Here is a 25,618-nt window from a genome sequence, read left to right on the forward strand (position 1 = left end):
TACATTTTTTTAAATATTTTATTTATTTATTTGAGAGACAGCATTAGCACACACATGATCAGGAGGCAGGGCAGGACGGAGGCAGAGGGGGAGGCAGAGAGAGAATCTCAAGCAGACTCCCCGCCCAGCCTGGAGACCACCTGGGGCTCAATCTCAGTACCCAGAGATGATGACCTGAGCTGAAACCAAGAGTGGAGTTGGATCCTCAACTGACTGAGCCACACAGACTCCCCCTAGCAAACTTATATTTAAAGAATTTTTCATTTTCAGATGTCTATTATAAGAAGTTGCCCTTCCTTTTCCTCAATTTTTACCTCTGGTCCACCTGAAGTTTCCACTTGAGAGTTTGAAAGGACCTTTGAGACATCTAATTCCATCATTTACCTAAGACTCTGCCCACCCCATGTCTGACACACAGTATGTACTCCATAAATACTGTTGGATGAACGAATGAACCTAAAGAGAGCATAGAGGTAATATTTTGGTAAAGATTACATTTGCAAATAATCAAAACTATGTTTTTTTTAAGATTTTATTTGAGAGAGAGAAAGAGAACAATTGGGGGTGCGAGGGGCAGAGGGAGAGGGAGAAGCAGACTCCCCACTGAGCAGGGAGCCCCACTGGAGGCTTAATTCCACAGAATACTGGGATCATGACCTAAGCTGAAGCAGATGCTTAACCAGCTGAGCCACCCAGGCACCCCCAACAAAGATCAAAACTACTTAATATATTCGAAAAGAAAAGACTGAGTTGTCCCTAGAATTTATAAGCTTTCTATAGATCAGGATTTTTTTTCAAATGCGACTAGATTTTTCTCCAAAGGATTGGTTTGGGGATATTTTTTCCAGATGTTTGAGTCCTATCCATAGAACATCTGGACTTACTCTGTCCTGGAATTGTCATTGTCACCAGCTAGACTCCAAGGTCTGACCTTTATTGCCTACCTGCTTGTACCCACCACCTTTGTCCCATGGTTTTCTTTGAGCTCCTTTCCAGCTTATCTCTTAACTCAGGCAACTGGAAACCAAAACTACCTCTCCAGCCATGGAACTGCCACCAGCTGGCGAAGACCACCCAGACCAGTTTGAGCTTAACCCCTGACTCGAGCCTACACAGGTAGACCATGGAGTGACCTCTAAGATGACTGTCAACCAACTTTACCTCATTATAATACTACTGTCTCCACACAAGGAGGAACATAAGCTTCATTTACATAACACACCATGTGTATATAGGTATGTTTCCTTAAGGGGAATACAGGGTCTTATGCCTGCCTCTACATATGAGGACAGGGCTTCCCTATCTAAATATTCATCCTAACCCTAAATAAAAGGAACCCATTCACCCTGGCTCAGGGAAATCACAGCTTTGGAAGTTATTCCCCATGATCTCCTTATTTGCTGAAAATAAAGTTTACTTCGTGCGACAACTCCAGCTGGTGTATCTCTGACTCACTAAGGAGAGAACTCATGTTGGCTCAGTTACACTTTCTTTTTTCTAAAATCTGATGCCATATCATTCAGTAAGTTCTTACCTGAGGGGCAAACAGTTGTCTTGTTCAAATGATGAAACCTCTCCTTGTATGACTTTCTGTATTAATCCACTCTTTCTTCCTTTCTTTTTTTTTTTTAATAATCTCTACACCCAACATGGGGCTCAAACTCATAATCCTGAGCTCAAAAGTTGGATGCTCTATTGACTGAACCAGCCAGCCAGCTGCCCCCCCGTGTTGACCCACTCTTTATGAAGTTCCTCTTCAAGACTAAGAAGTTCCTCTTCAAGAATGGGGAATCATTTTATTTGTTCTTCTGCAATTCTCTTTTAGTTTTGGAGGAAAAAAGTATTTTTGTTAAGTTTGATACCCCATTAGAATTTTCTCATTGACACACTTTGACTTTTTAGTAATTATTTAATCTGATGTCAATGTTTATTTAACTTAAAAGAAAAGTTTAACCTATTAATTGAAATTCCAGTTGACGGAACATGAAGGATTTCCACCTTACGTTCTTCAGAGTCCTTTAACCACTCCAAATAGATGAAATTGAAAGAGGACTTGAATTACCTCCATTCTGGCCTCAGTCTATGCTTTCTAACTCATTAAGTTCTTTCCCACTTATCTTTTAACTCAGGCAAAAGACTTGGTGGGCAAAGCATCCTGTGATAGGAACTGAATCTACCCTGTCAAGCAGTACAACTGCCTTGATCTGACACCAGTGAGACCCCGCATGCCTGACCGCTTGACTATGATGGACGGACCTTTCCTGCCTATCTACACACACCCACCAACTTCAGTCCCACACTTTTCTTACATAAACCTAGAAGTGTTTTCAGCACTTTGGAGACAGTCTTTGGGACATTGGTCCGCTGTCTTCTTGGTGCTGGCCTCACTGAAATAAATCCCTGCCTTATTGAAGTGTGAAGTGAAGGGTGAAGGTGAAATCCCTTATTGAAGTGAAGGGTGAAGGTGAAATCCCTTCACCCCCACTCATCTCTCTGCTGCTGGATTTTATCAGGGATGATTGGCAAAGCCTGGTGTATTTGGGACACCCAGAGCCAGGTGCTCATATACCCTTGCACCCCAGTTAAAAGATTTTCCCAGACTAAGCTCAAGGCTTCTGAGCTGTGGTCAGCTGAAAAAGTAGGATAGAAGGAAGAGAAGAATAAAGCATCTCCTCAATGCTTTCAATATTTGCCAGGGATTTCTCTCTTAGTTCCTTAATTTAGTATTTCTCAGTATCATGCCTTCCTATTCTGTCATGGAAATGTTTCACTCTGCAAATCAACAAATAATATGTATCAGGGCTCCCCATCCTCCCACCCCTCAGAGCCAGTTGTTAGACATTTACCAGCAATATCACTGTTTGCATATTGAAGTTTTAGGTTTGACAGTAGTTTTATCTCAAGAACAATGTGAACTAGAAAAATGACTCCCCAATGGTCAGTTTCTCGAAGATACAATGGCCTGAATCTGACCTTCATTTAGGTCGAAATTCTACAATATGGGCAGTATGTGGGATCAGCCTACAAATCAGGTAATCTTTTTTATACATTTTTTAAAGAACAAGCTTAGTAAATCAATTGCTCAATATATACTATGTAATGTTGCCAAATATTAAATTATGAAAATAAAGATAAAGTGATTTTTTAAAAAAAAAGAGTCAAGCATTTTTAACTACTCATCAATTCGTGATTGCTTAAAATGGGTGCCTAGACTGGTTTGAAAATCATCTCAACAGTGGCATTCCGAATACAACTTTCTACTCATTTAAAATAAAAATGTTTGACAATTAAAATGTTTAAAAGGTGTAAAGTTGGGGTGCCTGATCTGACTCTTGGTTTTGGCTCAGGTCATGATCTCTCAGGGTTGTGAGATCAAGCCCCACACTGGGCTCTCTGCACTGTGCGTGGAAACTGTTGGAGATTCTGTCTCTTCCTCTGCTCCTCCCCCACTAACACACTCATGCACGTGCTCTCTCTTTTTCTCTCTCTTTCTAAAATAAGTAAATTGGGGCACCAGGGTGGCTCAGTTGGTTAAGTGTCTGCCTTCAGCTCAGGTCATGATAACAGGGTCCTGGGATCAAGCCCCGTATCAGGCTCCCTGCTAAGCTTCTCCCTCCCTCTCTGCCACTCCCCCTGCTTGTGATCTCTCCCTCTCTGTCAAATAAGTAAATGAAATCTTTAAAAACAAATTAAAAAAATAAAATAAATTTTAAAAATCTTTTAAAAATTAAATAAATAAAAGGTGTAAAATTTTCTTCAATTCCATGACTGGTCAACTCTGATGTTTAGAGGATTTTCAATACCCTTTTCCATTTCCCTTCTGGAGTATCCTTCTCCTTTTACTCTATAGTATTCACTCGGCTGAAAGCTTTAACTTGCTTTAACTTCTTAAATAATTGGCTAGCTTTCTTCCCAATTAATGACAAAGCTGATGCTCTAAGTTAAAGGAATTTTCCAATGAAAAGGTACCCTTTCAGGAGACACAAAGATCCTACTCCATCACTGAAATATGGTTGCATTTTATTGACATTGTCAAGAATATGATTAAAAATTTCCATATGAGGCATTAGTTCAGAAACCAAACTGTATATAATATATAAATTGAATTCAGGATATACATGGGTCTTTTAAATTTCTGTAATACTAATACTACTAAAATTAGAGCAGTTATAAAGACACAGATGATGCCTGACATTCTAGTTATAAATGCTATAAATTTTTAATCTACCTTCTTTTAGAATGCAACCAAGTTGGGACTATCACATTATTGCTATCATATTATTGAATTAGCTGTAGGAAATAGAAGACAAGCAATTTGCTTCACGCTTAATTTTTTGGTTCCAGAATTTCTAACCAAAAATAGATTTAATTAGCAATTGAATATGTTGAGCAACTGTGATCAGAAAAAGCAACTCAGCATCAACTAAACTTAAATGAAAAATATTTTATCTTTTGACTATAAGCTAATGTATAAGTTAATCATGTTTAAATGAAAAGTGATAAATAATCCCATTCAATAGTACAACTCAGCTAACTCTTAGAGAATACATTTATTTTGCAGTTAACCCATTTTGGTTAATCCCTGAAGTCGTGTTTCTAAAAATCAAATTTCCCACAGGAGCCACACTGACATGCTTTGGCTTATCATGGTCAATTAGTAGTACTAGCCTACATTTCAAAGGATGTTATGTTGTTGTTAGAAATTCTTCACTTTGTCAGGTAAGGAAATGAGGAGATAGGCCCAACAAGTCAGATGTTTTTTGTTTTTTTTTTAAGATTTTATTTATTTATTTGAGAGAGAAAAAATGGTCAGGGGGAGGGCCAGAGGAACTAGCAGACTCCCCACTGAGCAGAAAGCCCTATGTGGGGCTCAATCCTAGCACCCCGAGATGATGACCTCAGCCAAAGCCAGACATTTAAGCAACTGAGCCACCCAGCCATTCCTAGTCAGAATTTTATATTTGGGTGCACATACAGGGTAGGTTCTGGGACTTTCCCAGTAGTGCTTCCCACACATAGTATTTGAAGCACATATCCAAAACATATTGTCAGTTTCTGCATTTATTAGAACACTGATCATGAGCTTACTGAGTTATGGCCAAAGAATCTTCTGAAACAATTCATATTTAACAGAAACAATAACTATTTATTCTCAATTTTAAATTAATGTCAGGTTAGAAATTCAGTTGGATCACCAGAAAACAATGCACCTGGAGTACGTTATCTCTATTCCCTACAGAAATGGCTTCGCTGACTTAAAATATATTACTACATATTTAGTTTGTATATAAAGTGAATATAAGAAATGTCTATCTGAGCAATATTTATACCCTTGTGTTTATTTTATATGGGTTCTCTGGATTAACTATCATTGAGTTCAGTAACAGGAAAAAGTTTAGTAATAGGAAAAGCCTCTGTGCTTCTTTTTACTAAACTTTAATTTAGGAAAACTGCATAAATCAATGTGTTGGTCTCTTTTACTGATTTCCAGGAAACACAGAATAAATTCAGTATCCATCAGAATTAATTACAACAAGTTCTCTAATTCCTCTTTTTCCTTGGTTTTGCTTTTATCTTAAACTGTTTAGTTTCGTTTTTAATGATGTCACATATGAGTGTATGTGTGTATGGGTTGTGCCACTGAAACATTACTGCAAAAATTCTTCAGGCCTTTTGCATCTTAAAACACCATCATGCCAAGTGCTTCTACCGACTTTGATTCCTTATCTCACAGTGGTTGTACACAGCAATTATGCTTTGATTAATATGGTTGATGATTCTAATTAGCTACTCGGTGGGTCAACATATCTGGAGGAAAATAGATAAAAAGACAGGAAAACAACAAGTGTACGAGACAATGGAAGAGCATCCTTGTCACTGGATGGAAATCTTTCCTTTTAAGGTTGTTAAAAGGTTAAATGTTTCTCATCTGTATGCAACTGACTGAAATTGATTTTTCTTTTTTCCCTTCCTTTTATCTTTCTATTTTCTTTTCTAAGACAGTGTGCTCAACTGCAGAAATAATTACATGGTGTTGGGAATCAGAAATGCGGTCTGGTCCTTGCTCTGCTCCTACACTTGACCTCTTTGTCCTCTAATGATCTGATCTATAAAAATGATGATAATGATAATAATGAAAATGTGAGGACAATGATTATAAGCACGAGTTGTGCACCATTGTTTTAGCCTTTTTTAAAAAATGAATATAATTTTATTGAAACTGCTTTGGGGGAGGATGTGTGGGTGAATAGTTGGGGGTTTTCCAAAGAGAACTGTGGAGAGGAGCCAATCCCCAGGTGCCTGGCCACAGACCCTATCATACACCCGATTTCTTCTCCTTCTGCTTCTTGCGTACCAAGTCCAGCTTCCAGTACTCCCACCTGCCCCCCTGCAGCGTGATGGGGCACAAGCTCACTACTTCCCATTCATCTCACACCCGGTGTGCACATGGTCTGTGCATAGTTGCTGGGTTCCTTGACAGCTGACTAACCCCTGCTCTTGCCTCAGACTTGTCGCAGATCACCTCAGCCTTCAGAAAGGATGGGAAGCAGTTGACTGTCGTGCCAAGAGGTCATGATTCACCTCATTGCTCAGATCCCCAAAGAAGATGTGGAAGTCATCTGCATTCCACTCCAGCAGGCTAAGATCCTCCCAGGTGCCGAACAAATGTAGCATTTTAACTTCTCTGGCTTTCTTTCCTTTTTGTCCTTACCCGGGGTCTCTGGGACCTCCAAAGCCATGAGGCCAAGTCAAGGGGGCCGGGTCCACGGACAGGGATAGGAGTCCAGAAATGCACAGTGGGGGTGGTATAGGCTTCCATCCCACATTCCTTCTAGTGGGAGGGGCTCAGACTTGTGCTCAGGGCCACTGGTAGAATGAGCCCAGTGACTTTAGGACCAGCTGAGTGACTTTTTTTTTTTTTAAGAGGTTTTCTTTTTATATATACTAGACACATTAATCCATTAAATTTGAGGACATAGTACAAAAAAAAAAATACTTCAACTAATTCATCTGACCATGCTGTTCATATTCATGATGCCATTTTTTGTTGTTTTGTTTCCTAATAATAAAGGAGGAGACTCAGGGCTGTTTGATATATATTTGGGAGTCCCACCTCAGCCATACATCACCAGGGTGAACAGGAGGAGGAGAAGGAAGGAAGGAAGGAAGGAAGGCAGGCAGGCAGGCAGGCAAGGCCCGCAGCAAAGTTTCATAATCTTGAATGCAAGGAGGGAGGAGGAGAGGAAAGGAGAAAAAAAAAAAAAAAGCAGAAAATACAAATCCGATAATACATACAACAGAGTGAGGATGGTATGGGAATGGGACAGACATGAAGCTGAGGCATGGGGTGGGCCGCTGGGGGTTGGGGGGCAGTGGACACTGCCCCCCAGTCCTTTCTCTCTTTGATGTTGTTTCCGTAGTTGCCAGGCTGAGAAGCCCTCTCAGAAGATGGGACTGGGAGAAGATGAGGGTCAGGGCCTCAGTTGGCCCCCCAGCTATAGCTATTGCAGACAGACTTGTTGGTCAGGGGCTTCTGAGGGACGGAGCTCATCTGGCTATGTTACCTGCTGCATGTCTGGCCATCCTGCTGCAGGTGATAGTAGAGGATCTGGGAGTGCAGCTGCTGATGGGGGAGGGCGGTCAGAGTGTGCATAAAGGGGGCAGGTGGGAAGGCAGCAGTTGTGGCCAGATTGATGGACCCCCCACTTCCTAGGGCTAAAGGCAAATTGAAGGAGGCAGCAGGAGTACCAGAATGAAAATGTTGTTTCTCAAAGGACTGCTGGGTTTTGAAGTACACAGAACCTGAGATATCAGGCATACCCAGGTTACTGGAGGTGACTGATACACCAGTGTTGTATCCGTGAGACCCATATCCAGTTGGCTGTTGGAAAAGGGTGGCTGCATTCACACTGAAATTCACACCATGCTGCTTAGAAGAGGTAGGAGCCACAGGGAACACAGCAGGCCCATACTGGAAGGGCCTCCAGGGAGAGGCCTCCCTGTGTAGTATGACAGGCTGGTATAAACATAGCCAGGAGGCAGTGCCGGGTTTAGGAATTCCTGCTACATAGTGTGGTGAGTCTGAGTCTGGTTCCATTGGGGTTTGGCCAAAGCTGTGGCTGGGGAGGAGGCATGCCCATGTCTAAACTTTGTGAGGTCACCAGAGTAAGGGTTGCTGGCCAGGCTACCATCCCTCCCAGTCAGCAGAGTGGTGGGAGTGGGAAATGGGATGCTGTCGCCTCGACAACAACCAATGCACTAGTCTCTAGCCCCGCTGCTGCTACCACCATGGCACTTCCTTCTCTTTCAGGTCCAATGCCAAGGCCTAAGCCCAGCTCCTAAGGAGTTGCTGGCCCTTCCAGGAGAGGCCTCAGGGCAGCCATGGAGATAGGAAGTGGGGGCCAATCACTGGAGGCAGCATCATAGGGGATCCACACGCTCTAGCAGGGTGGCCCATAGAGTCAGAGATGGGGTGACTACTGCCGCAGGGGGAAGAACATAATCTGCTCTCTGTAGTAAATGGGAAATGAAGGCCAGATGCAGGATAGGGGTCCTCTGGGGAACCACAGCTACATGCCATAGGAACAGGGCTTCCTGAGCCTCTGGACTGCCCAGGTGACTCCAATCACCAGGGCAAAAGCTAAGTGAACCACTCACTGTGGGAGGAACCATGAGTCCAGGAGTCTGTTGGATTTGCTGGTATGTTTTGGTCACAATAATTGGGCAAATCACAGGAGTTGCTGGGACCTGCATGGGTAGTACTGTGGGGAACTTGGGTGAAGTAGGCACAATAGCTGGGATTCTGGTTACCAGAAACCTCAGAACTTCCTGCTCAAATCTCCACCTCCATCTCCTTCAAGCATTCTTTGCTGCTCTTGTCTGGGGTGCCCGCACATGGGAGTCCCAGGGCTGACCCTACCAGCTAACGTCACCATATACTGAATGGGAACCAACCGAAGCAGGCTACTATGGATAAGTCCTTAATATTGGCTTTATGTAAATTAATGTTGATAAATAATATGAATTTGAGTCTTTCGAAACAATCAACAAATATCCATTTAGCTCTTATTGTGAGCAAGGGCTTGTAGATCTGTGAGTCCCAGGCAAGGTATCACCTTTGATTCTACCACTTTCGGAATAATGCTATTTCTAAAAAATATCATTAAAATAACTAAATATATCAAATATTAAAAAAAAATCTAAATGCTACTTTGAAACAGCCATGTGCAAAAATTTGGGAGGTAGGGCAGGGACAAAATGTGAGGGAGAATCCCAAGCAGGCTCCACCCCTACTGCAGAGCCAGAGAAGAGCTCGATCTCACAACCCTGAGATCAGGACCTGAACCAAAATCAAGAGTCCCATGCTCAACCAACTGAGCCACCCAGGTGCCCCAACCATATGCAAATTAATCAATCTTAAAGGGCAGATTTTTTTGTTTAGCACTTCTATTAAAATTTTATAAAGCAATTTTATAACATTATTTATAATCAGATTTTACAGTAAGCTGTATTCACCATTTCTCTTGATTTTACGAGCTATTTTACCCATCGGCTGCTTTTCTATGATCATATAAAACTAGTGCACGAAACCCCAGGTAGAACAGATAGCCAATAAAAATTTTTATAGAGCCATTCGAGTGTTAGTTATGTTTGCTGGCACATAGAGAAAAGATATAGAGTAGTCCATCTGGAAAGGTGAAGAACAGATTCAAGCAGGTACAGCTAAACATACATAAAGGCTAAATGTTTGCAACAAAATCCATTAAGCTGTTTTGTATCTTAATACAAATCCATATTCAACAAGTGTTGGCCAGGTATCCACCAAGTGCTCATCTCTAGGTGCTAGGTTCTAAGGGAGAAGCAGAGGACATGTGTCATATATTCTGCTCCCAAAGAGCCCAAAATATTTATAATTACACAACTGAAAATCATCTCTATGCTACATAGACTTGTCTGTGGTGTTTTTTGTTTCCCTCCCCTCCCCAAATCTCTGGCTACTCTATTTTGCAAAACTTACAATTTGAGTTAAGGGTACTCCAATCTGTATATGTATATCAGAAAACTACAACTAACTTACATAACTTCCTTAATTCTATTAAAATGTAAATATTTGGAAGGAGGCAACTGAAATATATGAGTTCTTAAAAAATATTAGAAGAAAAAGATGGAGAGTAAAATGGGGACAATCAAAGGGCAATAGTAGAGAAAAGAAAGAAAAAGTTGACCCCCAGTCTCTGAAGGGGACTCCTCTATCAGTGACATCTTAAACCAGCTTTTTTTTAAGAGGAACAAAATGCTCACATACAGAGATACAAATAATTGTGAAATATGATTTATAATTTCACAGTTCCATTGGCATAAATGACATCAGCAAAAGAAATTATCTATACATGGAGAAAAAGAACTCAAAATCAAAACAAAAATAACCTGTTTATATATTCCCAACCCAATTTTCACTCCTTATACACAGCCATAATCTAGCTGCACCTTTCCTACCTCCTCCACGGTAGTTGCTCTAAGCTAAGAGTACTCACTGTCATAGAATTAAAGATTCATTCAGTTTTTATGAAGATTGGGAACAGCAGAGCAACCAATGTGTCCTCTTCATCATACACAATTTAACTGATTCTATCATGTCTTTCGTTGATCTCCAAAAGTTTCTGATTTAAAAAGGAAATGAAACTATGATGATCCATGAGGAAACTTGTTTTACTAGTGAGTTATTCTCAGATGTCATAGGCTTTCTCTTTATAATTCCAAAATGATGAATTTTTAATAAGGTATTTGCTAACTGACAATGAGGCTTGGAATTTGGTAGCTCGTTGATCATTTCATAGGGAAAATGCTTAGAATAAGAATGCTTAGAAAATACCATTTTGTGATGTGCCTGGGTGGCTCAGTTGGTTAAGCATCTGCATCAGGCTCGGGGTCATGCTCTCAGCAAGGAGCATGCTTCTCCCTCTCCCTCTGCCACTCCCCCTGCTTGTGTGCTCTCTCTCAAATAAATAAATATATTTTTTTTAAATTAAAACTTTAAAATAGAGAGAAAGAAAGTATCACTTTGTAAAATCTACTTCTAGATCTCCATGTCATCTATGATTCAGGGCCACCCAGATATCCATAGTGCTTCTGGATGGTTGCTCTGCTGTTGGCTACCGGTCTTTCCCCCTGTCCAGCCCCATCAAACATTTCTACCATATAATCCCCAAAATACAGAGAATGAATTTAAATATGATGATGAGCTAGCCTGGAAGAAGAAAGAGTTCTGAAAATTCTTCAAAGTCTTACCAAGATCAAGAGGGACGAAGAGGTTATGGAGCTGAGAAATACATGCTTGATGAATGAAACAATGAAAAACTTAAAATTTTAAAACATAAAGTCCAGGAAAGAAAAACAGAATGCCCTGCCGATGAGCAAGTGTTGACTTTGGGGTTTATTTTGTTCTGTTTTGGTTTGTTTCTGGTGAAACTTTCCACAATGCACATGCATACATGCACACACATGTGTGTGTCAGAGAAGAGAGTGTACACAGGTGCTCTAGACAGAAAACAAAACAAAACAAACAAACAAAAATCTAAGCGGGTTTTGGCAAGACCCAAGACATGAGGGCATCTTAGGGAAACTAGATGTCCTTGCAGACCAAAAAAGTAAAAACCTGACGCTCACCAAGACCATTCTAAGAGAGGATTGGTTTCCGTGGCATGCTTATTTGAATTTTCGGAACTTAATCATTCCTATTGTGGGTGAACGCTGCTATGCCAACATGAAGGATGATGATGGTACAAGGGAAAGCTCTTTGCTTTGAGGACAGGGGCAAAGTCTATGCGGAACCACAGGTGCATCCGGGTCTGTGGCAGGGGGCAAGGTGCACTGGAGGCAAAGCGAAATATGAGTTCCTAGCTTCTCTCCAGTATGAACAACATGATTTAAAGTTTCTTCATTTGGGGGCACCTGGGTGGCTCAGTGGGTTAAGCCAATGCCTTCAGCTCAGGCCCTGATCTCAGGGTCCTCGGATCGAGTCCTGCATTGGGCTCCTTGCTCAGCAAGGAGCCTGCTTCCCTCTCTCTCTCTTTATCTCTGCCTGCCTCTCTGCCTGCTTGTGATCTCTCTCTGTCAAATAAATAAATAAATAAAATCTTTAAAAAATAATAAAATAAATAAAATAAATTTTCTTCATTCATAAAATGGAGAAATTTCCCACTCTGCCTACTTCAGATAGTTAGTTTAAGAAGGATATAAAATAAAGTATGTTTATGCTATTTTGAATCTATAAAATAATATACAAATGTAAAATATTATGATTTCCTGGTTAGGTGCCAAAAGTAATAAATGCATATACTCCTCACTCCTGTTCTCTAGCACTTTGGTTAAATACGATGAGTTGAATTGACCATTTTTGAGACTGACATATAATGTTTATCTGGACTAGGGAAATTATTAATACATGCAGAATTGATTGACTTTATTATTTTTTTAATTGATTGACTTTAAAAAAAGTATTTTCAGTTCCAATGAAACCTAGGAAACAGATGGGAACCTGGTCCATTCTTAATCATCCTTGCCAATAATTCAAAGAGCTACTATTTTTTGACTGAAAACTTTAACTCTCCTAAGTTAAATGTTTTCACATGGTCTCATTTCTTTAGTTAATTTCTATGAGAAATACTGGACAAATTATTTCTTTCATATTTGACTTCGCATGTGCTTAAAGCGAAGCAGCATATGAAGCTCAAGGGAAGAACACTCTTTGAGCTACTTATTATGATAGTCATGGGTTAAAGGGATTTAAATATTAACTTTGAAAGTTGACAGCAAATTTTTAAAATAATAGCTAAAACTTATTATAACTTTTTCTTAAGTGTCAGGCTCAGTTCTAAGCTTTTAATTGCATTAACTCACTTAATCTTAAATTGAGCATTATGAGCTATGAACTACCTGGTGATTCTAGCTCAGAAACTATACTCTTAACCCCTACAATTATTAAAAAAAAAAAAAAATCTATGGATCCTGCATTACAATCCTATTTAGCTTTCTTTAGACTTGAGTTTCTCATTAATTCTATTTGATATTCTGTGGAATAGGATATATCTCAGTCTCCCATAAGTCAGTAGTTAAGGAGAAAAATTATCCTCTTTCTAGACATAGAAAGTCCAAATGTGTCAAAATTAGAAAAGAATTCTATAATGCATTCTAAAATGTTATTATCATATCCATGTCAAGTTTAGCTAGTTTTAATTTTAAGTAAAAATGAAGGAAAGGGTTTAGAATGGTTGAGCCCTTAAGTTTCTTACTGTAATAAAATTTTGTGGTTCTTAGATCAGATGACAAGTAATGAGAATGTAATTTCCAGAAGACTTTAAAGAAAATATCCAAGAGAATAAATCTTGCTTTTGTATATTTATCACTGACTCATTTAATATTTCAATCAACTCATCTTGAAAGAGGGCATTGAAAACCTGGATTTTGGGGTGCCTGAGTGGCTCAGTCTGTTAATCGGCTGCCTCTGGCTCAGGTCATTATCCCAGGGTCTTGGGATCCAGCCCAGCATCAGGGTCCCTGCTCAGCAGGGAGACTGCTTCTCCCTCTCCCTTTGTCTTCCGGCTTGTGCTCTCACTCTCTCTCTGTCAAATAAATAAATAAAATCTTAAAACAAAAACAAAACCAAACCTGGATTTTCTCCCTCTAACATAGAATTTATCAAAATCAGTAAGCAAGAAGGAGTATGTATCAGAACCAATTAGGAGCTTTTTTTTTTTTTTTTTAAATGAAATATAAGAACTCCTTAGTGCCGCAGCCTGGAGGGGATGTGCCTCCACGGGGGCAAAGATGAGACTGAAGAGAGGGAAAGAGTGGCAGAATCTCAGAGGGAAGGAAAGCAAGAAGGGGGAACAGGACCTAAAAAAAGTTCCATAGCTAATTCCAGTATGTGCCCTACCCTCCTACTTCTTCTTTTTTTTTTTTTTTAGATATTTTATTTTAAGTAATCTCTACACTCAACATGGGGCTTGAGCTTACAACCCTGATATTAAGATTTGTATGCTCTACTGACTGAGTCAGCCAGGTGCCTCCCCATCCTCCTACTTCGAATGAGGCACAAGTGAAGAAACAAATTTGTACAAAATATTAAACTCAGATAAAAACATGGTACAGAGTTTAAATTTAATGTAGACTAGAGAATGCTTAAATTCAAAACAAAATAACCATTGAATATTATTCACATATTAAAACATTTACTGAACATTTACGGTATGCCGAACTATGCTAGAAACCAAATTTACATTTCAAGGTACCCGTATAAAATAAAAATCTAGTCATATTATTAGAGAATTACAATGACTTCTAATTTTCTCCCCATTTTTTACAATTTTAATTAAAAACTAGGCAAATGTGGTGTGCTGGACCCTAAAAGAACACGGGGAGAGTAAGGAAGGAGCCATCAAACAATAAAGTTGGCTTTAGGAATCTTCCAAGGAACACAGCATTACGCTGCTTTCCATCATTACAAAATGATTCCTACAAATTGCATCTCATATCAATTTCCAGTTTGTCTAAGACTCACAAGCTGGCTTAGTTTATCCTCTGAGCATTCTCAAAGTTCGGTTCTTTTTCCAATTTATTGCATTTGTGTTCTCTGTTTATCTTCCCGGCACGGTTTATCATGGGCAAGAATCAAATCCTATTGATCTTTGTAACCTCTATACTTAACGTGGCACATAGCACAAGAAAAAGGATACTTCAGTGTTCGTGCACTGGGGGAGCTAATGGATAGTATGTACCCTATGGAGGTTAAGTAGGAGTCTGCTTCATTCACCCAGTTATTCTATTCTGGTCAGTAAATGTAGTCAGTGCATCACAGATCAGGTACAAATATATCTATCTCTTAGCCTCTGGAAACAACCAGGAAAAGTTCACTCTCTGAAGCTGAAGCTGGTTAACATGAACATGCGTAAGAGGAAATTAGATCCTGAGAGAAGCACTTAATCTAAAGGGGCTTTTCTCAGTCTGGAATCCCTTGATGTGTTCTCTAGGATCTCAGGCTTCTCTGAGAATGTTTTATTTGACATTTTCATTTTAGCGCCAATCAAAAAACGTAATAGAAGTATATTCTGGATCATCTGGATAATGACATTTAATTAAATATCATCTAGTAATTTCTTGGTCATGTTTATGAGTGTCAATTGATGGCAAGTGATTACTGAAGGGACACCCAAATTTTAATGAAGTATTTCTCAAACCGAAGCATGTGGATATAGTCTCAAGGTTCCAAAAAAAGGCTCCTCTCCACTTAGAAGAAATATTGCCTTAAGAAATGGTTTGTAAACATAACCTGATAAAACTTTCCTTCCATCTAGAAAGCAGAATAGAAGTTTGAAGAGGCATGACCAGAACTTTCCTAAGTATTACACAGAATTACAAGTTCTCTGAAAGAAATAATGACAATTCTGATTAAGTTGGAAGCAATAAACTTATTAGAACTTCCTCCAAACCTGTCCATCTGGCTACTCTAGTCTGAGTGAAATCATCAGTTACGGCCATACGACTTAATTAAATTCCATCTAACTGCAATCGACAGAGCCCTACTTTGGTCTCCTGAGTGTACCTAACACAATGGGTTTCACACGTATAAGGTGAGCCCCCAGGAGTCTCCTTCTGAGATAGAGAAGTATGTTGAACAGATAGATTATAAGGTGTGCAGTACAGTGATAAGCATATTATAGACATGCAACAAAGATAACTGTTATTTGATACCATAGGTATTATTATTTCTCACTTCAAGAATGGATAATTTGAGACTCAGATTAATTTAAGTGACTGGCCAAATGTCTGGGTCCATTCATTCATTTATCATTTATTTATCAACTATAAACCGGATACATCTTGTGTGCCCGTCCTCACTCGCTGGAGCGACATTCCATGAATAATCTTTAAAATCATTTTATTCGTCCCCTTCCATGCACCCTCAGTTCACTCGCCTTTCTCTATCTGGACTCCACATGCTTAGCTAAGCCACATTCCTCGTCATATGTGACGCTCTGTAAATAACTGCCTGTGAGTCCGCATCTGACTATGGCTGCGGGAAAACACACATCTACGCGAGCTGGTCCCCATCCCTGAGCAGGTTCTCAGTGCTGCCTGGCAGTCACGCTCTGCCGCCCTTACTCTCTCCTCCACTCTCCTTGATGAGTGCTTCCTACCATCTCTCTCCTCTCAGTTAATGAATCTTCAACCCTCATTATTCTCCTTGTGACCTCAACCTTCATCCCTGACTCCTCTCTTTTGTGCTTATCCTACATTAAATCCACCCAAAAAATCCATCAGCTCTATCTTCAAAATATATCCAGAACCCAACCAGGTCTTACCATCTCTCCTGCCTGTTGCCCGGGTCTAGAACATTTCATCTCTGACCTCAAGTATTACCAAAGTGTTTCCTCCTCTGCCCTTTCTCCTTTTCAGTCTGAGGGTGACTATTTAAACCTAAGTCAGCTTAAGTCACGTCTCTGCTAAAAACCCTCCAATCACTTCTCTTCTCTCTTGGAATTAAAGCCAAAGTTCTTAAAGTAGCCTACAAGGTCTTATATGATGATGACTTGGTGCCACCGATGGCTTTCCCTGACCTACTTCTCTTCCCCTGATCTCGTACTACTCTGGCTACCCCACCCTTCTTGGTGGACCCAGAGCACATCAGGCATGCTCCCTCCCTGGGGTTTTCTCACTGGTCAAGGCTTCTTCTAAAATATATTCCCTCCCAACAGTGCAGGGCTTCCTTGGTCAAATTCTTCAGGTATTCTTTTGACCATCCTACCTAAAATGACACACTGCTTCCCTTTCACTCCCTCTCTTTTTCCCTTGTTGTATTCTTTCCCTGCCATTTTATTACAGTCTCTCTTCTCACATATTTTACTTTTTTGCTTGGTGATTATCTCTCTCTTCTCATGTTGTAGATTCTAAGCTATACAAGAGCAGGTTTTTGTCTCTGCTTTCACTGCACCTAGAACAGTGCCTGCCACACAGTAAACACACATTACATGTTTGAATAAATAGATGAACAAACCGTGAGCCTTAATTCAGATTGGCAGAAAGAATGTGACTATAATGTTATTATAATATCTGAGATGAATTAGGGAGAATGGAGGGGCTCCTGGAGTTATGTATTAAAATCTATGTCTTTGGGGCACCTGGGTGGTTCAGTCACTTAAGTGCCTGGCCCCAGCTCAGGTGATGATCCCAGGGTCCTGAGATCGTGTCCCACATCAGGCTCCCTACTCAGTGGGAAGTCTGCTTCCCCCTCTCCCTCTGTCAAATAAATGAATAAAATCTTTTTTTAAAAAGTCTATGTCTTTTAGTCATAGGAAAAGAGCATTCAACAGAATTTCCAGACCATAAATTGTTCTTTTTTCATCTAAACCACTGAAGGACAGTACTTCAGAAGACGGTCACAGAAATACCTTGCATGAAGCTACCCTCGGCATTTGTTAAATGAAATAAGAGTTGCACTTCAAACCTCTTCATAAATTTGTGAGACAAAATGTTTTAGAGTTAGGGACAAGTAGCTGATGAAAAGTCTCTACTGGAATTACTTTGCATTGAACAACTATCAACACTGAAATGAAAATTCTGGGGTGCTTGATTGGCTCAGTCAGTTGAGTGTCTGACTCTTGGTTTTGGCTCAGGTTATGACCTCAGGGTTGTGGGATTAGGCCCCACACTGGGTTCCATGCTCAGCTCAGAGTTTGCTCCCCCTCTGCTCCCCCTCACACCCTGCTCTCTCACTCTCTCTCTCTCTCTCTCTCAAAAATAAATACATAAAATCTTAAAAAAAAAAACAAAACCCTGAAAATTCTAAGTGCTCAAAATACTGGGCAGACATTATTCAAATCTAGTCTGAATCAGCATTACTCGGTATAGAGCAAGGACCAGTATTAATGCCCTAAAGAGAATTAGAGAATAATACAGAATCCAAAAACAAAAGGGCATGTATAACCAGAACCAGACAGATGCACCACCATTTGCTTCTTTTAGATGAGAGGTCGAATGATAAATATGTGACAATATTATTTGCAGATATATCTGTGCCCCCTTTTAACTGGTTAGGAAACTAGATATAGTTCATTCCATAGTCCATTAATTCTAGGAGTTCAATTCTCAAGTATTCATCTTTGTTGCCTTTATAAACTCACAGGCTAATATAATTGGTTTTGGTATTTTTTAAAGAAGGTCCAGACTGGATGGATCCAAATGGCATTGGTAAAAAAGATTTTAGTACCAGAAAAAATATTTAATTTAACCCAGATAAAAAGAAACTGTTACCAAATTGCTACTAAATGTGACCTTTCCTATTTGATGACACAAGCTACGGGAATACCTTTTATGATCTGTTCTGCCTATGAGAACCAGCACCACTTTTGCTGAAGCTTAGGTGGAGAATCAATATAAAAAGATTATACTATTATAATAAGGATTATCATCTGCCACTATTTATTGAATGCATATTTTCCTAAGCATTTTGCAAACATCTCATTTAATGATTACAACAATCCAATGACTCCAGTGTTGTTAATGATCCCGACTTCACACCGAGAAAACCGAGTCCCGAAAAAACAAATGCGCAGAGTCACATAGCTGGTTAAGTGGATAAAATGAGAATTAGGATTCCAGCACCCACATTCTTAAAGTGATTTCCAAAAATGCTTTGTGGTCTGAGTCATAACTATGTGAACATATGACAAAGTCACTGTTGGGTGTATCTTCTTGTTGGTAAAGGCCTGGTATTTTGGAACATTAATATTATTTTGAAAATGGTGCTTTGTTTGACCTTGCCTTCTGTTTCTGAGAAAGGAAGTACAGGATCTAACTGATAATTTTGGATCTTTACACTTCGGTAGTAAAGGGTCAAGACCAAAAATCAGGACACGTGAAAAACTGTTAACTTTCAGGGCGCCTGGGTGGCTCAGTAGGTTAAGCCGCTGCCTTCGGCTCAGGTCATGATGTCAGGGTCCTGGGATCAAGCCCCGCATCCGGCTCTCTGCTCGGCAGGGAGCCTGCTTCCTCCTCTCCCTCTGCCTGCCTCTCTGCCTGCTTGTGATCTCTGTCTGTCAAATAAATAAATAAATTCTTTAAAAAAAAAACCCAAGAAACTGTTAACTTTTGGTGTCATATCTAGGATAAATGATAAGTGATATACTTTATTTTAAAGTCACTGCAGTGAAACCAATCAATGTTATACATGGGAAAAGTACTTGAATCTTCTAAGCATTTTATTGATTTTTAACTGGGTATACATTTTTTATGAAATGATTATAGAGTCTATTTTTAATGTCTGCATGTTAACCTTGTTTGTAATATTATTAGACTGTGAACAAGGACTAAAATAAGAAAAGCATTAAATATACATGAGTTTCAGATAGGGAGCAAATGCTAAGATTTATTCACTATTCTGAGTGTACAAGAGATACCAAAATAAATAAACTACTGGTCTAATCGTTTAAAGAAAACAGAGGTTAAGAGATCTGTACTTAGAAAAGAAAAATGAAGACTTGAAGTTTTGGTTTTTTGTTTTTTTTTTTTATAAAATTGCTCTGTGCCAAAATTAAGAATTTTTCTCATATCCTTTAAATGATTAAAAGCCAAATCATATTTTTGGATTAAATTTCAAAATTCTCACGGTAGTTAAGAGATAAATTTTATAAAGAAAACTTTTCATCCAAATTTTAGTTTAAGGAATCTCAGAACGCCAACACATGTGATATTTTTGGAAAGCCGGTGCAGCCCAGATTGCCTTTCATTGAGAAATACAGCAGGGTACAGAAAGTCCTGGTTTCTATGTTACATGCCATGATGCTCCCCAGAAACCCAGACTTACTAGCAAAATAATGGACACTTTTTCTTCTCTTCTTTCATATGTCCTTTTAGCTTTGAGCTTTTACATATTTAAACATAGCAGTATTTTGGCTAAAGAATTGTCTCTTTTGCCTTCCTAGTTGTTTAGAAATTATTTTCTACATTTTATTTGCATTTTACTCATAATCCTGGTAGTGGTGCTCTTTGACTTAAAAGTTCTTTTACCTATGGGGCGCTTGGGTGGCTCAGTTGTTTGGTGGTCAGCTCTTGGTTCCAGCTCAGGTCATGATCTCATGGGTCATGAGATCAAGCCCACCATCAGGCTCTGCACTCAACAGGGAGTCTCCTAAGGGATTCTTTCCCTCTGCCCCTCCTCCAATTTGTTTTTTTTTTTTTTCTACGTCTCTGTCTCTCTCTCTCTAATAAATAAATCTTCAAAAATATAAAAACTAGGGGCGCCCGGGTGGCTCAGTGGGTTAAGCCTCTGCCTTCGGCTCAGGTCATGATCTCAGGGTCCTGGGATCGAGCCCCGCATTGGGCTCTCTGCTCGTCAGGGAGCCTGCCTCCCCCTCTGTCTCTGCCTGCCTCTCTATCTGCTTGTGATCTCTCTCCTTGTCAAATAGATAAATAAAATCTTTTGAAAAAGTGTGCTTATTATCTAAAAAATATATATAAAAACTAAAATTAGGGCGCCTGGGTGGCTCAGTGGGTTAAACCTCTGCCTTCGGCTCAGGTCATGATCTCAGGGTCCTGGATGGAGGCCCGCATCAGGCTCTCTGCTCAGTGGGGAGCCTGCTTCCACCTCTCTGCCTACTTGTGACCTCTCTCTCTCTCTCTCAAATAAATAAATAAAATCTTTTAAATAAATAAATAAATAAAAACTAAAATTATTTTAACTATTATGTTAAGTTAAGGATGAATCAAGTTCTTTTTACATTAACAAAGGTAGATTAAAAAAAGATCTGAGCTTCAAGATAAATGAAACTACACTATACACTCTGAAGGAGGATCCCACTATCTCAGGATCATGTCTTGCTGTGGAAAACACTAGCACATGAGAGACAGACATATCTGCATGACCCTGGGAACATCACTTAACCACTTGTGGGTTCTGTTTCTGCATTTGTAAATTTCAGCAAATGCCTACTTCATAACATTTGTCTCTGCTGTTGATGAAGCATCACATGTAAAACCTCCAGCAGAAAGCCTGATACACAGTGTCTAGTTAACATTAGTCACTTTATTTCTCTAATCTCTATTTACTCTACATTCTTGAATAATAATAAAGACCAACATCAGACAACAAGACTTACTTCATACCTAGCAAATTCAGATAATTGAGGAGACTTGATCTCATATGCTGTATGGAGTTCAATTTTAATTTTTCTGATTCTTGGTGAATTCTATATAGTAATTATAATTAGTAAATGTACACCTTAAAAATTTCTTTCCATAATTTCACAATTTAATTTACCTTGCAACCCAGTGATAGAAGAGTAAGTGTGTTATTATCTTGTTTTAGAGATTAAAAAAGTGTTCATTTCTGAATTGAAATGACCTGATAAAAGTGGAAATGGAATTTAAATTTCAGTCACTGGGCTCTCAGTTTTGTGTGGTTTCATGATGCTGTGTTACCTTTTTACAAAAATAAATGTTCTTCCCTTTTATAGCAACATGTTATTGGAGAATTGGCCACTATAAGAAAAATATGTTAGGCATTAAAAACTTGTTGAGGTAGCTCAAGAAGTTAGGTTGGTCGATGAAGCAGATAAAAACTGAGTATCATTTACTTTCTGTTAGCTTTAAATCAGCCAGTACTATTCACTTCTCAGTCAGCTCTGTCAAACATACACACACACACACACCCCAACATTTAGCACACTGTAGTGAACACTGAAGGCTACTAGACACTTTATTCATGGCATAAAAATCTTCGTCAAAAATAGCACAAAAAACTCAACATCCATGGAACCAAATAATATTCAAAATGTATACTATTATCTAGAGTCCTTATTGAATGAATACGATAAATGAATAATCCAAACACTTCATTTAGGCTAACAGTTTCAAACTCTTCTCATTCTAATCCATATTTTAAAACTAATTAGAGAGAAAGGGGGGAAATAATTTTTATTTTATTCTGTCATCTCTTTTTTTTTTGAGAGAGAGAGAGCATGTGCATGTGAGGGTGGGGAGGGGCAAAGGGAGAGGGAGAGGATCTTAAGCAGCCTCCATGCTGGGGGTGGAGACTGATGTGGGGCTCTATCTCACAACCCCAGAGATCATGCCCTGAGCTGAAATCAAGTCAGATGCTTAACCGACAGAGCCACCCAAGCGCCCTTTTTCTCTTATTTCTTTATCCCACATTTTAACACTCAGTTGTCCATGAGTAAAACACATATGGCAGAGAAGAAAAGAAACCAGAGTCTGGATTACCAGTTGATGATAAATGAGAAATAAAACATTAGTCTCGGTCAATATTCCAGCTGAGAGCAGCCCAGATCATTTCACAGACAAAACTGACATTCGGTTGTTATTTTTGATCTATCTCCTTTGCTGTAGTCGTAGATCTAGATACAGCCGTCTGAGGCTTCAGAAGTTGGTGAGGGGATGAAAATGGACTTTTGTAAGTCTGAATCACTGATATTTTAGTAAATGCAATAGAAAAAAAAAAACAAACCTGGGGCTCCTGGCATACATCTATAGACCATGAGTGTTTCTTCATTGTGCACAGAGCCATGTCCTTACCTGATTGCAGGTATTGATGTCTATGCCCCCCTTGAGATATTCCACTACTTTGTCCAGGTTGCCTGCTCTGGCAGCACGGAGGAAGCTCGCATTGCTGTCAGACTATGAGAAAGAAAAAAAAAAAAAAGACCTCCAGTGAATTATTGTTAAATAAGGACATACAAAAGACAGAAAGTCAAAAATGTTTACAATGCAAGTAAGGAAAGCTTTGGTTGCAAACACTCCAATCTTGAGTTTAAAACACTGAATAATAGTTCCCAGGATAGGGTGGCAACTTTGTAGTATTTCTAAAGAGTTGTTTAAAGTCAACGGGAAATACGTAAAAGAACTCTTGAAATAAAAATCATTACTGCTTTATTTTAAATCTTCAGCCACATTTGAAGATGAATTTACACGACTCCCAAACCCAAAGCTAACCATTCATTTTAGCTTCAGGATGCTTGTGACCTATAGTGAGCCTAATGTCAAGCTAAAAAGGAGTTGGAAAAGTAAAAGAAATTAAAGGGACTGGCCTTCTTTTTTTTTCTTTTTCCTTTACCGTTTTGGTTTCTCAGATGAGTCTGAGGGAGAATGCTGAGTATGGGTCATTTGGCAGTCATCTGTCCTCATTACAAGGGAAAAACAGAAAGCTCCAAGGATGCTTTGAGGAAAGAGGATAGCACTAGTTGGCAGGTGTGGACTAGGCCAATGCAAATTTTGTGATCCCAGTGATTTTGGAAAAACAAGATTAAATTTAACCCAGCTGACATAATACCAGACGAAAATCCCTTGGTAAAGATAAGCACTCATAATGGGAGTCTGCTTTTTAACTCCTCTTCTTCCCCCAGGGCCTCTCAAAATCTGATCCTGGAAGAAACAGCTGAATTTTCGCCACAGAATGTCCAGAGGAGAGTTGCTCCAGACATGAAGCTACAGTCACCCAGCTGCTCTCGCTCGCTTGCAGAGCCTGACTTTCGAATCTTAACCCAATAACTTTGATAAACTTTGTTAGGGTCTAAAACACTGGTGTAACTTTATAACTCTTCCGGTGGTATGGTATCTGACTAAAGAAGATGTGGTAACATGAAAAGGGATGTCACTGACCTACTAGGACGTGAGACACAGTTGTGACAGCTCATAATCCCGCACTCTCCCGGTAGGCTCCCCTGCCTCTCTCCCTCGAAGAATGTGTTTGGCAGGGGCTCCTGGCACACTCTTTCAGACCTATTCATTATGACTGGTGATGATGTACAGAGATAGAAATGGAAGTATTTTCTCTGGGAGTCTCAAATTGGGAATTATTTGCATATTGTTAAAATGATTTACACATGGGAAGATGGAAAGTGGTAGGACCAAATTACCTCACATTTAACCCAAATACCATAATGACATGTATTTACAAATCAGACAGATAATGTATGAAGAGTGGAAGGTATGACTGAAATCTATACTTCTGGAATTCATGCTCTGATGTTTCAGAAGTGGATCATGGTCTGGCTGCTGTCTGACCGTTCTTCCCTCCCTACAAGGCCGCCATGCCTCACTCTTTGTCCCTCCCGAGAGCTCTGCCCATGGCAGGGTGCCCTAAGTATATCTGCAATGCTGAAGTGACTGAGTTGTGACTCATTTTAAAATGCCTGCTCTAGGAAATTATTTTGTGGTTTGTGGCAAATTCTAAACTCCAGGGAGATTTTCTACCTCAGGTTTCTTGCCACAGCACTTACAAGGGAAAGATAATGCTAGGCCTTACGTTCTGTCAATATCTCACAGGAAACATCATTTACTGTAAAACAACTAAAATTAAATAATATTTGGGCATAGAAAGTATGACATTATTTGCCATATATAGTTTTAAAAAATAGATCTATGTACTATATGTTATATATAATATTAAAAAATTATGCCTAGAAACTACTGCCATGTTGTACATGGGGCTTAATAATTATAGTTGACATTTATCATTCACTGGGGGTCAGGCACAGAGCTAAGGGAGTCAGCGAAATGTAGTATATCCTTAATATTCATGATAATATTATGAGAGAGAACCTATTATTATGCTCATTTAATAAGTGAGGGAAAGGTTTAGAAGGTTTCCAAGGTCACCCAATTATTCAGTGGAAGAGCCAAGATTTAACTTATGTTTATCAGCCTAGAGCTAGTCTTAACAGCTACTCTATCTCACCCCTCCAAAGCATCAAGGCAGAAGTTACTACAGATACCTAACCTAGGAGCTACATGTTTGTTTCAGTTGTGAGAACCACTGTTATGCTCTTGGTCTACATATCTGCTCTGTAAATCATGGCACTTGCTAAAAAGAGTTCCCCAGCTGGAGAGAGAATTCCTGGCTGACATCCCTGTCCCCACATCTCTCAGCCATCTATACACCTAGGAAAAGTAAGAGTTAGGAGCGCCTGGGTGGCTCAGTGGGTTAAGCCTCTGCCTTTGGGTCAGGTCATAATCTCAGGGTCCTGGGATTGAGCACCGCATTAGGCTCTCTGCTCAGCAGTGGAGCATACTCCCCCCACCTCCCCCCACCGCCTGCCTCTCTGCCTACTTGTGATTTCTCTCTCTCTGTCAAATAAATAAATACAATCTTTAAAAAAAAAAAAAAAAGTAAGAACTGGCTTGAGGAAAACTACTTAAAACCATAAGCATTTGGGAATGAGGAAAGAGGTGGTAAAGCACACATTGCATCAAAAAAGCCAGGGGGTGCCTGAGTAGCTCAGTGGGTTAAAGACTGCCTTCGGCTCAGGTCATGATCCCAGAGTCCTGGGATGGAGCCCCGCTTCGGGCTCTCTGCTCAGCCGGGAGCCTGTTTCCTCCTCTCTCTCCACCTGCTTCTCTGCCTGCTTGTGATCTCCGTCTGTCAAATGAATAAATAAAATCTTAAAAAAAAAAAAAAAAGCTGACTATCTCTATCTACATGCCTAATATGATTAAACTCAGGAACTCAGATCAGGGTGTCCCTATCATTCCTTTGAAAAAAAGAATATCATGCATAAGTAGAGCTAAGAGGGAGCACTTGATCCCGAAGCGTTGAAGAAACCACAAC

The 25,618-nt window shown here is 39.6% G+C and overlaps 1 protein-coding gene and 1 pseudogene across 50 annotated transcripts in view; both read right to left on the reverse strand.

Annotated features, from left to right (window-relative positions):
• The window catches only part of ANK2 (ankyrin 2), a 662,258-nt gene that overhangs the window by 171,905 nt on the left and 464,735 nt on the right, over positions 1–25,618 (reverse strand). For all 50 annotated transcript variants that reach the window (XM_032859277.1, XM_032859322.1, XM_032859271.1 and 47 more), the window contains one exon: positions 22,588–22,689. In XM_032859277.1, the coding sequence (XP_032715168.1) occupies positions 22,588–22,689 (102 nt within the window). The remainder of the gene's footprint in view (positions 1–22,587; positions 22,690–25,618) is intronic.
• LOC116871344 lies at positions 7,562–8,754 on the reverse strand (annotated as a pseudogene).

The sequence above is a fragment of the Lontra canadensis genome, unplaced genomic scaffold (genome assembly GCF_010015895.1).
Source record: "Lontra canadensis isolate GAN:19392208 unplaced genomic scaffold, GSC_riverotter_1.0 scaffold1, whole genome shotgun sequence".
In the NCBI taxonomy this organism is placed as follows: domain Eukaryota; kingdom Metazoa; phylum Chordata; class Mammalia; order Carnivora; family Mustelidae; genus Lontra; species Lontra canadensis.